This window comes from Carlito syrichta, unplaced genomic scaffold (assembly GCF_000164805.1).
Source record: "Carlito syrichta isolate Samal-C Ts95f unplaced genomic scaffold, Tarsius_syrichta-2.0.1 Scaffold145306, whole genome shotgun sequence".
Taxonomy (NCBI): Eukaryota; Metazoa; Chordata; class Mammalia; order Primates; family Tarsiidae; genus Carlito; species Carlito syrichta.
This window is the reverse complement of record NW_007089402.1, coordinates 464,600-479,897: the sequence shown is the minus strand read 5'-3', so window position 1 is coordinate 479,897 and position 15,298 is coordinate 464,600. Positions and strand designations below refer to the sequence as shown.

At 57.7% G+C, this 15,298-nt stretch overlaps 1 protein-coding gene across 1 annotated transcript in view; it reads right to left on the bottom strand.

The window, feature by feature from the left end:
* Positions 1-3,879: 3,879 nt before the first annotated feature.
* LOC103251791 (nuclear pore membrane glycoprotein 210-like) overlaps positions 3,880-15,298 on the bottom strand; it is a 19,957-nt gene continuing 8,538 nt past the window's right edge. Inside the window, 11 exon segments of the mRNA XM_021708743.1 lie at positions 3,880-4,045; positions 5,223-5,342; positions 6,412-6,554; positions 7,740-7,894; positions 8,252-8,431; positions 9,459-9,594; positions 10,730-10,823; positions 11,365-11,461; positions 12,712-12,795; positions 12,873-12,968; positions 14,694-14,910. Coding sequence (XP_021564418.1) covers positions 3,880-4,045; positions 5,223-5,342; positions 6,412-6,554; positions 7,740-7,894; positions 8,252-8,431; positions 9,459-9,594; positions 10,730-10,823; positions 11,365-11,461; positions 12,712-12,795; positions 12,873-12,968; positions 14,694-14,910 — 1,488 coding nt within the window.

Genomic DNA, 15,298 nt, shown 5'->3' with positions numbered 1-15,298 from the left:
CAGCAAGTCGAAAGTGGATTAGCAATCAGAACAGGGGCTGCAGGGGACACTTCTTTGCCTCCTGTGTGTATTTTCTACTTCAATTAACTCTGATGACTCTGAGATTAGAAGAGGGCAAGCAAGCCACGGGGTCTTGTTGAGATGCAGGTTCCAACGCAGCAGGTCTGGGTGGGCCGGAGCGTCTTCTGTCTAAGGAGCTCCCTGGAGGCAGCTGCTGTAATCTCGGACCCAGGTGAGCCCAGGCTGTGGGGAGGGGGGATCCATGGAGAAGGAGGGGAGCCTCGGAGGGGGGAGAGGGGAAGATAGGAACTCTCCCTGTCAGTCCCGATGGAGGAGCGGGGCGGGGGGTGTGGGAGGCAGGGGGAAGAAGAGGCAGATGGATGGACACAGGCTGCCCGAGCATCCCAGGCACAGGCACCGTGCGTGGGCAAGGAGGGGCAGTGGGGCAGGGGCTGGGCAGAGAGGCGAAGTGAGCAGGGCAGCAGGTGTCGCGCGGCGCTTGGAGGAGGCTCCCCCAGGTGTTTTCCGGAGTGTCCTGGGACTCCCTCCCTCCCTGGCCCAGCTCCCGGCCCACGACTCTCCACTCTCCTGTTCTGAGTCAGGCAGGGGAGACGAGCTGCAGGATGCGCCCTCCAGACCCCAGGGCTGCTCACTGCCCGCCGAACTGGGCTGGGCTCGGGGAGGGGAGGCCAGCTGTCCCACTCGGCTCAGCTGTGCTGGGGCCTCTGAGGACAGAGCAGCCCCCTCGAAGCCAGCAGCTCAGCTCCTGTGGGGCCAGGTTGGGGCCCCTGGACACCTGGGATTGGGGCAGAGCCTGGGCCCATTCCTGGAGCCCTCGGGGCCACAGGGGGACCCAGTTAGAGGACACAGGCGGAAGCAAGGACATAATCTTCTGCCCAATGGCCAGGCCTGACCCCCGACCCTGGACTGAGCCCCCAGGGAAGGGATTCCATCCCCACACACTTCCCTCTGAAATAAACTTCCCAGCCTATCACCAAATGTGCCGCACCCTATGCAGGCATTCCCCAGGGCTCCCACCACCCACAGCTGGGTGGAGGTCAAGCTTTTTTTTGTTCCCTGAAGGAATTTTGACAAAATGATACCCCTCCACTTTCCAAGTCGATATCTATAATTCTTCATTCTATATTTAATGTTATGCTTTTATGAACAGAAACTAGAAGGCATTACACATTTCATAGAATGAAACACAATAAGGATTAACTGTGATCGGAAAATTTTATGACGTGATTTGATGAAATAGGCTTTAATTATAAAATCAAATAACCCTCTCAAAGTCTGAAGCTATGTGGAATTTTACTGAGTGGATTGTAATCCATTTTGTATTTCAAAATGTGAGAAGCCTAAAAAAGAGTCTAGTCCCACTGCGAGGAAGCCATTCCGCTGACTTCCACTCTAGCCGTCCTGAATTCAGAGCATCTCTGCCCAACTAAGCTCCAGTCACAGGCGATGTCACAGGGAGGTGATAGACACCTGTGGCTTGCAGTCTTGGCTAGCCATCCAAGACATCCCAGACCGGCCTGTCGTCCCCTAGTCCTGGGGCCCAGGAGCTTTGACCCGTATGCCTGTTTGCATGGTCATGCTGTATGTCCTGTACTACATGATTATGTTGTAAGTGGGTGAGAGCCGGGCTCGGTGGCTCAGCCTGTAATCCCGTGCCTTTGGGAAGCTGAGGTGAGTGGATTGCCTGAGCCTGTGGGTTCAAGTCCTGCCTGGGAAACTTGGCAAGACCTCATCTCTGCAATAAATCAAAAATTAGCCGGGCGTGGTAGCGCGCGCCTGTAGTTCCAGCTACTCGGAAGGCTGAGGCGGAAGGATCGCCAGAGCCCAGCAGGTCAAGGCTGCGGTGGCCGGGAGCGGCCACTGCACTCCAGTCTGGGCGACGGAGTAAGACTCCATCTCAAAAATAAATAAATAAATAAATGAAAATAAATATAAAAAATAAAAGTAAGTGGGTGAGAACAGAGACCTCCTAGGCCCCCCTCACAGCCGAATACTGCCCACTCACAAGGCGAGAAGTTTCTGACCTTGGCTCCAACGGGCCCTCCACTCAGGTGTCCATTGTCTGGCCTGGCTCCCAGGAGACTCCCTTACCTGCCGAGTTGGCGCAGTCTCTTCTCTGAGGCTCCAGCACCTTCCAGCCCACCCAGGGTCATCTGAGCCTGGCGGGTCTCCCTCACGGTGCCCCATAGAGAAGCCCCATCTCACTGTCTCACTCACCACCCCGTCACTTCTCCACTGGCTTCTTGGGGAGCCACCAGCACATGGCTTGGGCAAATAAGCGCTGGTAGGATAAATACACAGGCAAGGGGGTGTCACTAAAAGTTGCCGCATCAGCCGGGCACAGTGGCTCAGCCTATAGTCCCAGCACTTGGGAGGCCAAGATGAGAGGATTACCGAGCCCAGGGGTTTGAGACCAGCTTGGGCAACTTGGCGAGACCTCATCTCTAACAATAAGTCAAAAAATTAGCTGGGCTAATTTAGCGACTTGTAAGGTTGAGACAGAAGGATTGCCGAAGTCCAGCAGGTTGAGGCTGCAGTGGCCGTGAGCATGGCACTGGGCAACGGAGTGAGATTCCAACTGGAAAAAAAAAAAAATGCCACATCCCTTAGAGCTGGTCACAGCAACTCAACTCTCCTGGCTTGGGGACAAAACTATGGACTTGGCAGCCCACAGAAGTTGGTCCCAGCTCAAATGCCCAAGAAACAGCCCTTGATAGCGTCCCTTCCATTTAGACCATGCGCCCCATTCCCATCCCCCATGGCAACAGGAACCTCCACCCAGGAGTTCCTGAAAACTCCACAAGTGTTCACACTGACACTCTGACCTGCCACACACACACACACACACACACACACACCCTGTCCAGTGTCCCAAGCCCTGAGGGGAGTGGGCATAGGTAGCTGGGGCTGCCTCCGTCGTCAGCTTCTTCTCCATTTTAAGATGCTTCAACCCAAGTCTATCATTTTTTTTTTTTTTTTGAGTCGGGGTCTCACTCTGTGACCCAGTCTGGAGCATAGTGGCACAATCAAAGGTCACTGCAGCCTCGACTTCCTGGGCTCAGGTGATCCGTCTCAGCCTCCCAAGTAGCTGGGACTATAGGTGCAGGCCACAATGCCTAGCTAGTTTTTTCAATAGCTTTAAAAGACAAGGTCTTGCTCTGTCTCGCAGGCTGGTCTCAAACTCCTGGACTCAAGCAATCCTCCTGTGTCAGCCTCCCACAGTGCTGAAATTGCAGGTGTGAGCCATCATGACCAGTTCTGTGATTTTGAAGGAAAAACAAAACCTAATGTACACAGCATCCTCTAGCCTCTCCCTTGTCTCTCCTTCCATGTCCGTCCTAGACAAGTCACCAGAGAGAAGCTGAGACCTTTTTGTCTTCGATGATGGGTGAGTTAAAGCCAGGCCTTCTCCATCTCTGCAGAGCAGACGGGTGATGACAGGCCCGCTTTCCTCTGCCTGTCTGCTGACTGGGGGTGGCATCCTGGAATGCTGGGTGGTGAGGAGTCCCGAGGCAGAGTCCTGCTTCGGCAGGAAAGAGTGCTGGGAGCGATTAGCAATGTCTGCCTTGCCAGAGGAAGCAGGTGTGGAAACACATCGCAGGCTTTTAACACTTGGGAAGAAATCCCAACATCGAAAACTGGCCTGAGAATGGACGTTTTGGCCTACTCGGGTGGTTTTCTATAGTTTAAAATTGAGATTTGTTGCCATTATTTATGTAGTCGAAGGTTAACCACCTCCCCCAGAATGTTTTTAGATTCGGGGAGTCTCTGGAAAGCAGGAAGAGTTAGCTGCACTAGGCTCTGTTCTCACCTGGCCACGGCCACTGGGACCAAAAGGGTGAGGTCATGCAGTCCAGGTCACCAGCATTCACCCCCAGTCCCCGGCACAGCAGATCTACCTGGCCCATCAGCATCCATGTTTGTGACCCTGGACTTGATTGTTTTGCTTCTGCTGCTCCGGTGGGTGCCGAGGGGACTGCTATGAAACAGCTCCCAGGGGACCAGGATGGCTTCCCCAGGCCACCTGGGGACAGGAAGGAAGACAAGTTCACACATATTGAGTACCAAATGCTGTTTTGCCTTGTGCTGAGGGTTTTCAATAAGGGGGCAAAGCTAGGAAGGAGGTCATATGATCATTCCCATTTTGCAGACAGGGAAACTGAGGCTCCCACGTGAAGGGTCCAAGGTCGCCAGTAGGTAAGTGGCAGCGACAGGATTCTTATCTGGGCTGGGGCCCTTCCAGACTTGCGGCTGCAGCTCTCACCTCCTGACTCACCCTCCTCCACCGAGAGACCCAGGCGAGGAAGCCACTGCCACCCTAGTGTACTGATACCTTAAAGCAGAGCAGCGAGGAGCCTTTCACTTCTGTTTCCCTGGTTCTGACAAACTGTCTTTATTGACTTTTAGTAAATACTCTCCAAATGAAAGTGGCCACATGATGAGGCTGCTAAAGAAATCCTACACAGAATTTTACTTGCTAATTGAGTACAACATAAAACTAAACACAATAATACGTGATCACCAAACCTATGGGCTCAGGCTTCACTGATTTTTTTCTCACTCTTCCACTGAGCTTGCTTGCTTCGTGTGATGTTAAAATTGTGGGTCTAAACCAGCTCCTTGAGGATTAGTCTCAGGGCAAAACACGCATGGCGACTGTTGACACAGCCACACAACCGGTCTCAGGTGCAGTGGCCAACATGGACGGGGTACACCTTCAACACCAGGAGCCAGGACACGGTGTCTCACTCAGGGTGGGACCCCAGGCCGGTCCCTTCCCATCTCTGGGCTTCAGTTCTCCCATCTGTGGCACACAGCCGCTGAACTGGATCGGTGGGTTTAAACAGTGTTTGGGAGCAGGCGGCTCACGCCTGCAGGTGTCAACACACAAGAACACCAGAGAGCGTCTTCAAGCAGGAGCTGCCGCAGCAGGAGCCAGTCTGAAAAAAGCCGGCGGAGAAAGACTTGCATTCGGGACCTGGATTCCTGCTCCTCCTTCCACACCATTTGCCTGGCGACTCTGCAGCCCCTTCTGTCAAAAGGGGCAGTCTCTGTCCCCAGCCCCTGGCTCTGGATGCAGACACATGGCACGCTTTGTCCCATAGAAGGAAGTGCAGGTGACAGCATGCCTGTCCCAGCCCGGCCCTCCAGAGCTGTATGCGTTTCCACGTGCTCCCCGGTGTGCGAAGGGTGTGTTCCACCTGGAGGGGGACGCGGACAGAGCCCCTCGCAGCTGAGACCAGAATCTCAAGAAATAGTTGACGTTAGCTGGCTTAACGCTGAGACCCGGGAGCAGCTGGTTACACGGCAGCAGCTGACGTCTCAAAGACAAAATCAGGCATATGAGTAGGCGTTTTACCGTTGTTCTCTGCTGAAGTGACAGATAACTAAAAAAGTAAACATTTGGATGGAGGACAGGCAATTCACAAGGGGAAATAGGAATGGCCAACAAACAAAAAAGCTCAGCCTCCCAAGTAGCTGGAACCACAGGCACACGCCACCACCCCGGCTAGTTTATTTCTTGTAGAGATATATTTTTGATGGGTTGTCTCACCACGTTGTCCAGGCTGGTCTTGAACTCCCGGGCTCAGGCAATCCTCTTGCCTCGGCTTCCCAAAGTGCTGGATTACAGGCGTGAGCCATATCCCCAGAGGTTTTTTCTTATGCGTATAAAGCCACCCACGAAACAGTCCAAATCTGAGCTGCCTGGAGGGAGGTTTGGGTGCAAGCTCTGGCCCCCCTTCCAGGGTGGGTGCCCTGGCCCAGAGAGAGCAGAGGCAGAGGTGCGTGTGGGGAGTGAGCTCGGGTGCCAGTCTGTGAGGACTTGGCTCGTGCTTCTGCCGCTTGCCGGCGTACGACACCTGGGGAGCAGCTTCACCTTGTGTGCCTCAGCTTCCCCATCTGAAGTCGCCGAGCCTGCCTCCTGGGGCTGTGGCGAGGAAGAGTGCCGGGCCTCGATTAGGGCCAGGCGAGTGCCCGGCAGGCGGAGAGCGGGGAGCGTGGCTGCCCTGAGCAGTCGTCCTGCCCTGGTCCCTTCCCAGCATCCCCCCGGGCCCTGCGAAGCTGCCTTTGCTTGCTTGGGCCCAGGTGACTTGGAGCCCGCTGGGAGGAGTGGCCTGGGGGAGGCCGAGACGCCCGCCCTGCCCCTTTCTACGCAGGCCAGGAGACTAGACCCAGCAGCTGGGGAGACCCACGGGCACCGATTCCCGCACGGGCGGCACGCGTGTGTCCTCAACAAGCCCTCCTGAGAACATGTCTCCCTGCTCAGTCACCACCGTAAGGGATGCCGCGGAGGGCAACCCGGGGCAGGGCACACATTGATAGAGGGACATATCCTATGAATCAACTTCTGTCGCCCTCCCAGCAGCCTCGAGCGTGTGGCTGACGCACCCCGACCCCGAAGAGGAGGAAGTGGGAAGGGACGGCCCTGCGTTCCACGCCTTCCTGTGCCCTTTGTCCCCAGAGGCCCCTGCCTGAGTACCTGGCAGGCCTGAGACCAGGGAGACCCGGGAAATCCTGTGCCAGCAGACGGGCTGGGGGGCAACACAGGACACAGCCCAGGGGAGCATAAGCCGGAGGAGGGGGCCACGTGACAGAAAACCTCTGCCTTTGATGGATTCAGCCCGAGGGGATGCCTATCACATTTCCTATCAGTCACCAATTGCTGCGGTGATGCTGTCTAATAACCATGTCCAAAGTCAGGGACTTTAAGTAAGCATCATTGTCCTCACAGTCATGAGTCTGATCTGGGAAGGGCAGATTGGACCCAGGTCCTTTGAGGTGTCTTTCCTCCTTCTTGGGCCACCAGCTACCTATGCCCCCTCATTATGACATCCAAGGCAGAAGCACAAGAAGGGTGAGTGGAACCAGATGGGACATGCTGTCTCTCCCACCCACACCCTGTCGGCTGAGGCAAGATGCGTGAGCACGCCCAGCTTCCAAGGGTGAAGAGCTGCAAAGGCCCGTGGCGGAGGAGCATGCCCAGGGAGACCGAGGGTCCACGAAGAGTGACCCAGTCTGGTACCTGCTTCCCCCGGGAGCCACTCTGGGTGGTGGGCGGGACTGACGCCAGAAGGGCCACTTTGCAGGTAAGGAAACTCCCATGGTCTAGAGAGGAAAATGGTTTCTTTCTCGTCCCAGAACAAGGTGGGCCTAGACCCCAGGCCACCTGGTCTCTTAGCTCCGCATGTGGCCCACCAGCCTAGACGTTGGCTACCCACCCTGCACGCACCGGGGCACGGCTCACTCCCAGCCGTGTTACCAGACCTCCAGATATAACGTTTCCAGAAAGCCTGAGGCTGCAGGAGGTGCACATATGATCACCCGTGGGCACTCACACACACACACACACACACACACACACGCATGCACACAGATGAACACACACAGAGAGGGTGAGAGCTAATTTTTGGCCAAACTGAGGGATTCTAGAGGAAAAAATCTATATGCAATACTGTATTTTTAGTCTTCACTGGTGCTTAAAAACATTTCTGGCACCTTTTGAGATGGAGCGCCGCTGGGTGAGCTTAGGAACAGAAAGCTGCACTGTGCTGTCACCTGTCCCATCAACAAGCCTCGCCAGGTGCACTGCCACAGGGGCAGGGCTGCGTCCGGCTGCACTTGCCTTCGCAGACCCCAACTGTGTCTCAAGTGGTGCTCACCCTGGAGCACCGGCCGTGTCAGGCCCAGCGTGTCAGAGACGGGTGGAGGGAGGACACCATCGCGTCAGAGACAAGCCAGTCGGGCAGATGCTGAGCCCTCTCCACTATGTCTAGGAGAAGCGGGGGTAGTCGTCTTCCTGGCGCCCCACGGGCCCTGAAGGGTGACTGGACACAGGCGTGGCCCCCACACCAACACCAGCCATGGGTCAGACCTGCCCCAAGACAACACAGTCCGGGGAGGGTGGGGCGGCCAGCTGAGCGGCCTTCCTGGAGATGTCTTCAGTCCTTCAGAGACTGTTCCTCTCGGACACTCCCACAACAGCACATGTGATGCCTGGATCCCGCCAGCTCGCTTGCAGGGCTGAGTGGCCTGAGAGCAGGGCTAATCCTGGGTGCTGTGTGCCAGGTAGGCCCTGCGCTGAGTGTTTGCTGGGTCATGGAGGGACTTGACAGAATGAGGCCTGTTCCCGTCCCCAAGGAGGAAGGGTGGTGGTCGGGAATGACGACATGGTGCAGGGAGTGGCGTGGCAACAGGCCCAGGGGCTGGGAGAGAAGCCCTTCCCGCTCACCTCCGTCCCTCCACCTCTTCATCTGGTCACTCCGGATGATGCCCCTTTCCACCTGGGCTCCTGGCGGGGCCCTGTGCCAGTCTTTCCTGACGATGGTGGGGACAGCAGCCCGTGTGGGTGCAGCATCCCGCATCAACCCACTCACCTGGTCCTTGCAGACTCTCGCAAGGTCAGTGGTCCCTGTTTCCCGGCCAGAGAAACCCGGGGGACATGGAGGGTATGTCCAGCGGGTAGAGGCTCATGCATTTAGTTTCTCTATGTGGGAAGGTCACTGCAAGGGCTGACTGATCCTACAGCCGTCACTGTCCCCAAGCATGTCTGTGCCATCACCTCCCCTCCTGCTTTCCAGGGCCCTCTGGATCTGCCTCTTTTCTGCCTGGCACTTCCACTCTACCCCGGACATGAGCCTTCCCTAAGTTTGGCCATGGCTCCCTCCCTACCTTTTCTTCCCGTCTTCCCCTCCGAGGGTCAGATTGGCCACCTGCTCCAGGAGACAACAGCCCACCCAGGTAAAGGGGCACGCATGGGAGCTTATCTATTTTTAGGTAAGGTTGCAGGCTCTACGGTGCCCATTTCACAGAGAATACTGAAGCCCAGAGTGGGGGACAGACTGGGACAGGAGCCCACGGCAGGAGAGGGAGAACCCCAGCTGCGTCTGATCTCAAAGCCTGGATGGGGGCAGTGCAGGTGAGGGGAGCGTAAGGACGGCAGGGCTGTCAGGAAACTGCGTTTGCTGCTCTGGAAAGTGGGGAGTGGTGGGGCCAGCCAGTCAGCTGTGAAGAGGCTGCACCCACCCCGAGGACAGGGCCGGCTGTGGAGGGCTTAAGGAGTGGGGCATCGGGGACAGATCTCCGAGCAGCAGCCCAGGGAATCGGGGGCAGGGAGGCTGGCAACAGGGAGGCTGGCAACAGGGAGGCCGGAAGGGGGTCCTGGAGAGACGATCCCTCGGCAGAGACAGGCGGCAGGGAGGCGGGAGGTGGGGAAGGGCGAGGATGGCAGCACCCTCCTGTAGGAGACCCTTCCTGAGCGTGCCGGGCGCTTCTGCCCTTACACGATGGCTCCTAGCGGCCAGAAGCTGGGGATGCCGTGTGATCTCTGACTGCCTTCTGCCCAGCCACGGTCAGGGCTCAGGTCCTTAGGAAGAGGGTGGAGTGGACGTCGGGAATGAACGCCCCGGTTTGCGGGTCCCCTAAGCACCGTGCCACACCTGTGATGAGGACACTGATGGCACAGTCCTGCAGGGCGCCGTCAGGACCACGCCTGAAGGCAGGTGGGGGTGGAGGGCCCTGAGGAGCTGCCAGCCAGGCAGGCAGGGATAAGGCGAGGTGCCCAGACTGCAGAGACTGCAGGGAGAGGGAGAGGGAGGGGCCCAGTGAGGCCCTAGCCTGAGACAGCAGCACCAGAGGGAGGGGAGGGAAGGGGGCAGCCAAGGTAGTGGAGGTCAGAGGGAGCGCTGTACTTCTGGAGAGAGAGGCAATCCAGGTTTACATGATGCCAAGGCAGGAAGGAGCCAGCAGGATGAAGAGGTGGTGCCCAGCGATCCCCTACAGGGAAGGCGTGGGCTGGGTCTCAGAGGTGGGCGTTGGACTGGTGGCCTGAACGTCAAAAGTGCCAGGAGGCTCAGGTGCAGCGCGGACCTGCTCTCTGAGTCTACGTGGGAGCCATGTTCCAGGGCTCTGATGACTGCCACGCAAGATGCAGAAAATCCTAGCAATGATCACAGACTTTGTAAGAAACTATATAGGTAGAAATGCTCCTGTTTACATCCAGGTGTCCGTCTGAGCTCAAATAATATGCAAGGCACAATTCATCATTTCCCCAGCTTCAGCGAGGTCAGGCCCATGGCCTAGCCCCACAGGAGAAGTAGCTTTGCACTTGAACCTCAGAGTCTGCAGGACTGTCCGTACACGGCATCCACGCATGGACGGCTCTGGGCACAAGTCTCCGGATCTCCCTGAGGGTGGCACCACCCCAGTCTGGAGCTGACGGAGGCATGTTCTGAGTCTTAATCCGGACCAAAGAGCTGGGAATAGAAAGAGCTTTCTGAATGGTCTTCTCCACCCCAGCCCTAGGGAGTCTCTTCCTGGTGGGCAACCCTGAACTGGAGACTGCCCTCCTCACTGGCTCTGGGCGGGCTCTGGGCCACGGAAAGCTGCTCGGACCCTGGGAGAGGCCGTCGCTCTCACAGACAGCGGTAGCTCAGATCTACTGAGGTACTAGCAGGAGGAGCAGATAATACTGAGTCTTTGCGCTGAGGCAGAACAGAGCGCTTCTCAGAACCAACACACAGAAGAAGGTCCTGCTACCATCTCAAGGACATTTTCCTAAGGACAGCTCTGGACGTCCCCACACTGATGGAGAGCCACGACAGGGAAGTTGAGAGGGACTTGCCCGGGACATCCTTGCAGGCCAGAAACCAAATCAATGGATGTTTTCACAGCTTATGAAACAAACACAACTGACATCTGTTCACAGCACCCAACACCTGCTCGCACTGAGCAGGCCTGCAAAAGCGCATGCGGTCTCAGCATCTAACCACACAGGTTCAGCTGAGGGCTCCAGGTCCTGGTTCCTGAGGGTTCACACCAGGGCGGGCCAGGCAGAGGACACTCACTTCTGTCTGCTCCCCAAATTTCCTAGCAGAAGCCAGACTGGGGGAATCCCCACAAGGAACCTCCAAAAGGAGCTAGACATCATTTCCCTGAGGTCCTATGGAAAGGTCTACAGACAGCTTCTAACAGAGTCACGGCTCAGAGTCTTGAGAGGGGGGATTTTAGCAAGGCTGGGAAAACAAAAACACAACCGCTCATTGTCCAGAATCTTGGACGACCATGCAGAACGCAGAAAGGAATGAGCCAAAACGTCTTAACTTTGTAAGACCAGGAGGGAAAAAGACACAAACTTACAACTCCTACATCAAAGAATAAACAAAAGAGGATAACCTAAACTACAGCTCTGTGGACACAGGCGGCAGTGAAGTCAGTCTGGGGACAGGCCATCCAGGGGGCTAGTTCTGGCGTGAGTGCAGCAGCCATGGCCCCGCCCTGCGGCCACCGGGGCAGGTCAGGGCTCCTGTGCGAAGATCCCTGGCCCCGACCTCTCAGGTTGCCTACTGGGACGCATAGGCCGGGCTCCACAGCCCTGAGGGGGGACTGGCTTTGCGAACAGGAGGCGATGTGTTGAGGGACGTCAGTGACGAGGCGGCAAAGTCTAAGTGAAAGAGAGACAAAGTAAGCCACAGAGCCCAGGGGGAGCGGGACGGTCCTCAAACACTGTCAGCAACAAGGCAGACAGGCAGCAGGAAGTGCCTGCCAAGTCCGGCTGGGCTGGCCCTGAGAGGGAAGGGGTGAGGCCAGGAGTTTGAGACCAGTCTGGGCAACACAGCCTGCAGTGAGGCCGGGACGTGACCCTGTCCTTGACAGCACAGAGCAGGCCAGAGCGTCCATCCCTGACCTCAGGACAGCCTGGCAGCCCCTGACAGAGTGTGGCACATGGGAGCGAGGCCTGGGCCATCCGGCGGACGCAGCTCAGGGTGAGAACACCGTGTGAACAGACCCAAGGGAGCAGATCTGAAGATAGCGCCAAGACCCTGGTGGCCAGCAACACGGGGGTAGAGTGTTGGGAGAGGTGGCTAGAAAGGCCTAGGCCTGCTGCAGGAATGACTGGGCACAGCTGCACAGCTGCAAGGGTGAGCTGCAAGGATCCTGCAGCTGTCTCGGGCACCCCCATGGGCATGAGGCAGCCAGGCAGACGGCGAGGGTAGGTGGGATGGCCTCACCCAGGAAAATGCTTCTATGCACAAGTTGTCCCCTTTCAAATCACTCATGGACCCCCTTGAAGCCTGCCCACGGCCCTCCACGGGGTCAGCAGACATCAGTTCAAGGACTCCTGACGTACGGGAGGGACCCTCGGATGGGAATCCAGAGACGTGAAGGCTGTGGTGTGTAGCTGCACAGGCTGGGTCCTGCACATCTTCAGGGGCACCACTCACAGAGAGAGGTGCCCCCTGGAGTTGTGCTGGGCCACCAGGGTCCCTAGAGGCCACCAGAGAGGCAACTGGACTTTGGAAAGAAATGGGATTTGCCCTCCTTCTGGGAAATCCCGCCTTGGACTGCCCAGAAGCCCCATCCTGGAGTTAGCTGGTCTGACCCAGTATAGAGCTTCCTGGGGCAGCCCCCACGGGGGGGGTCACCCAGTGCCAGTGTGCCTACCTGCCTAGACCTCCACCAGCATGGCTGTGCCTGGGAAAACTCCTGCAGGCCCAGGCCTGGCATCTGACCCCCCCTTTCCTGCTCCCCCTGCTGGCTCTCACACCTGTCCTCTGGGCCTCAGTTGGCTGTTCCTCTGCCCAGCCACAGGCCTGTAAAGGCTCAGGGTCCAGGCCTTGGCCTTCCTCCCTCTTCCCCATGGCCTCCTCTTCCCAGCAGTCTGCTGGGCTGTGCCCGCGGGAGCATACTCACAGTGGGGGCTGTGCCCAGGGCCGGCTCGGGGCGTGAGGGCTGCAGGCACGGCCAGCTCTCGGGGTGCGCAGACCATGTGGTAGGCTGCAAGAGTGCCCAGTTGGTCAGGACTGGTGGGGCAGGGGCAGGGGTGGGCCGGGGATACACCGGACCGGTCTTACCTATGACCATGACAGCCATCCCAGCCAGCAGGACAGAGAGCATGAAGAACATGACTCAATAGGAGTCCAGGAAGTGCTGAAAGAGGCTGGCTCCATCTGCATCAACAGGAAGATGAGTTAGCAGAACCGCCAGGGCCCCTACACTCCCCATGCGGGTGTGCCACAGCCGCGATGGGATCCTCTTCCCATGAGGATGGGGGGTCTCCGAGGACTAAGGCTTTACAGGGACCCAGGTCAGCGTCTGGTCCTGCTATCCTAGTGCTGCATCTCTGTTCCTGCTGTTCTAGTGCTGCATCTCTATTCCCAGACCAGCTCTCCTGAGCCCCTGATTCCCCGGGGATGGGCCCTTCCCATGCCATGGCCCTGGGCTCAGCGGGCAGGCAAGGTTCCCGGGCCTATCCTGCCCGAGGTTAACCATGCCGCCCCAAGAGGCAAGGAGGACAGTTCTGCAGATACCAGGCTGTGAGTGAGAGCCTCAAAACAAAGATACCGGCTGAGATCACCCTGGTGGGCTAGGGTGCCACCACTCTCAGAACCCGAGTCTCACTGAATTTGATGCCTCACGTACCCGTGCCCCAAAGCTGTTTCTCCTCGATCCCCACCTGGAGGTGGCCCTGGCTTCTTCCTCCATCCTCCTCCTCCTGGCCCCTGACCCTCACACCACGCCACCAGGCTGCCCAGTCAGGACGCATCCCTGCTCTCCCAGCTTGGCAGGAAGAAGGCGGCAGGTGACCTCGATGCCCCTAACGGCCACCTGCTCCCTTCAGCCTGCTCCCAGCCAGGCAGCCAGACCAGCCACATCCCTTCCCTGCTCCACTCAGGGGAAAGCCCAGACCCTGGCCTGGCACTCTGGCTCTTCCCGGCCCAGGGCCCCATCATCCTGGGGTCCTCTCACTGCATCACCCTCTCCCCGGGCTCCCCTTCCTTTCAGACCTGCTGAAGCAGCCCCTAGGACTTAACTCCTCCTGCCAGGCTACAAGCAACCCCCTCTCTTTTGCCGCATCATCAGAGCCATCTCTTTCCTATGTGCCTGTGATGCAGGGTCCACTCTCTCCAAGGGACCTCATGCATCTGCCTGCAGAGTCTGGCCCACGACAGGTGCTAGTAAGTGGCATGAAACGAATCTATTCACTCAGCAGTAAACACTCACTGAACACCCGCTCTTGTCAGGTAGGCCCTTCTGAGCACTTTCCCTGCATACATAACTTGTAGATGGGGAAGATGAGTGAAAATTCTGATAATCAATTATGTTGTTATATAAATAGGTGGTTGGCCACAGTGCGGTGGTGAAAGGAAAGGGGTAAGTGTTTGAGAGGGGATTGCATGTTAAGTATTATCTGAGAAGGTAATACTTGAGGAGGTGAGGGTGTTGGCCATGGGGCCACCAGGGGGACAGCATCCCAGGCATGGGGAACAGTGGATGCCAGGGGTTTGAGCTGGGGGCAGCACATGTTCCAGAAACAGGAAGGAGGCCAGCGAGGCTGGAGCCGGCAGCACCAGGGGAGATGGGTCATAAATGGACAGAAAAGACCCATCACGCCGAACCTTGTGGGCCACTGCAGAGACTTAGACTTTGCCCCCGAGGGAGGATGTTGAGGAGAAGGGGGCGTGGCCCCTCTGGCTGCCGTGGTGAGAACAGATGGGAAGGCTGAGAGTGAAGCGAGCCTGATGGCCCAACAAGCAACTGTCACTCGGAGGGACGTCCTGCATTGCTGACTTCTCCGAGTCTCACCCCCCCAGGTGCCTACTGACACCTGCCAACACTCTGGCCAGTCCCTCCCCACCCAAGTCGGTCTTGGCCGAGGCTGTCCCGGGACTCACAAGGACCAGGCCTACGGCGGCCCATCACCAAGGCCACAGCCACGGGGATGCTGACGGCGTGGCCGGTGGAGGGGCTGGAGAAGGTCAGGGCAGTGGACAGAGGCCCCCGGCTGCCTGCCACAGGGTCCGAGATGCTGACTGTGCATGTGACGAAGCTAGGCGGCCCCCAAGTCTTCTCCTTCGTGAAAGCCAGTACAGCCGACGACCCGGATTTCACCTGGGAGAGACGAGGGCTGGGTGTAAACTCTGCAGAGCAGATGGACCGCTTTGGGACGCCCCCGTGGAAGGGCAGTCTGGGCAGCCCGCTCTGTGAGCACCCCCATTTCAGCTGACATGTTGGGCTTCCTCCCCAGGGCCCAAAGGGTATGGGCGAGGCCCTATGCCCAGGTCATACCTCCCAGGCAGGCAATGATGCCTGGCCTGCTTGAGGACCAAGTGTGCCATCTGCAAAAGCAAGAGGCACCATCTGTACTCAGGGCACTTTGAAAGGAAACGACAGACCAATTTCATGGGCTGCTAATCAACTGCCGCTTAAAAAATGCTAAACCAAGCCGGGCTCGGTGGCTCAGCCTGTAATCCCGCGCCTTTGGGAGACTGAGGTGAGT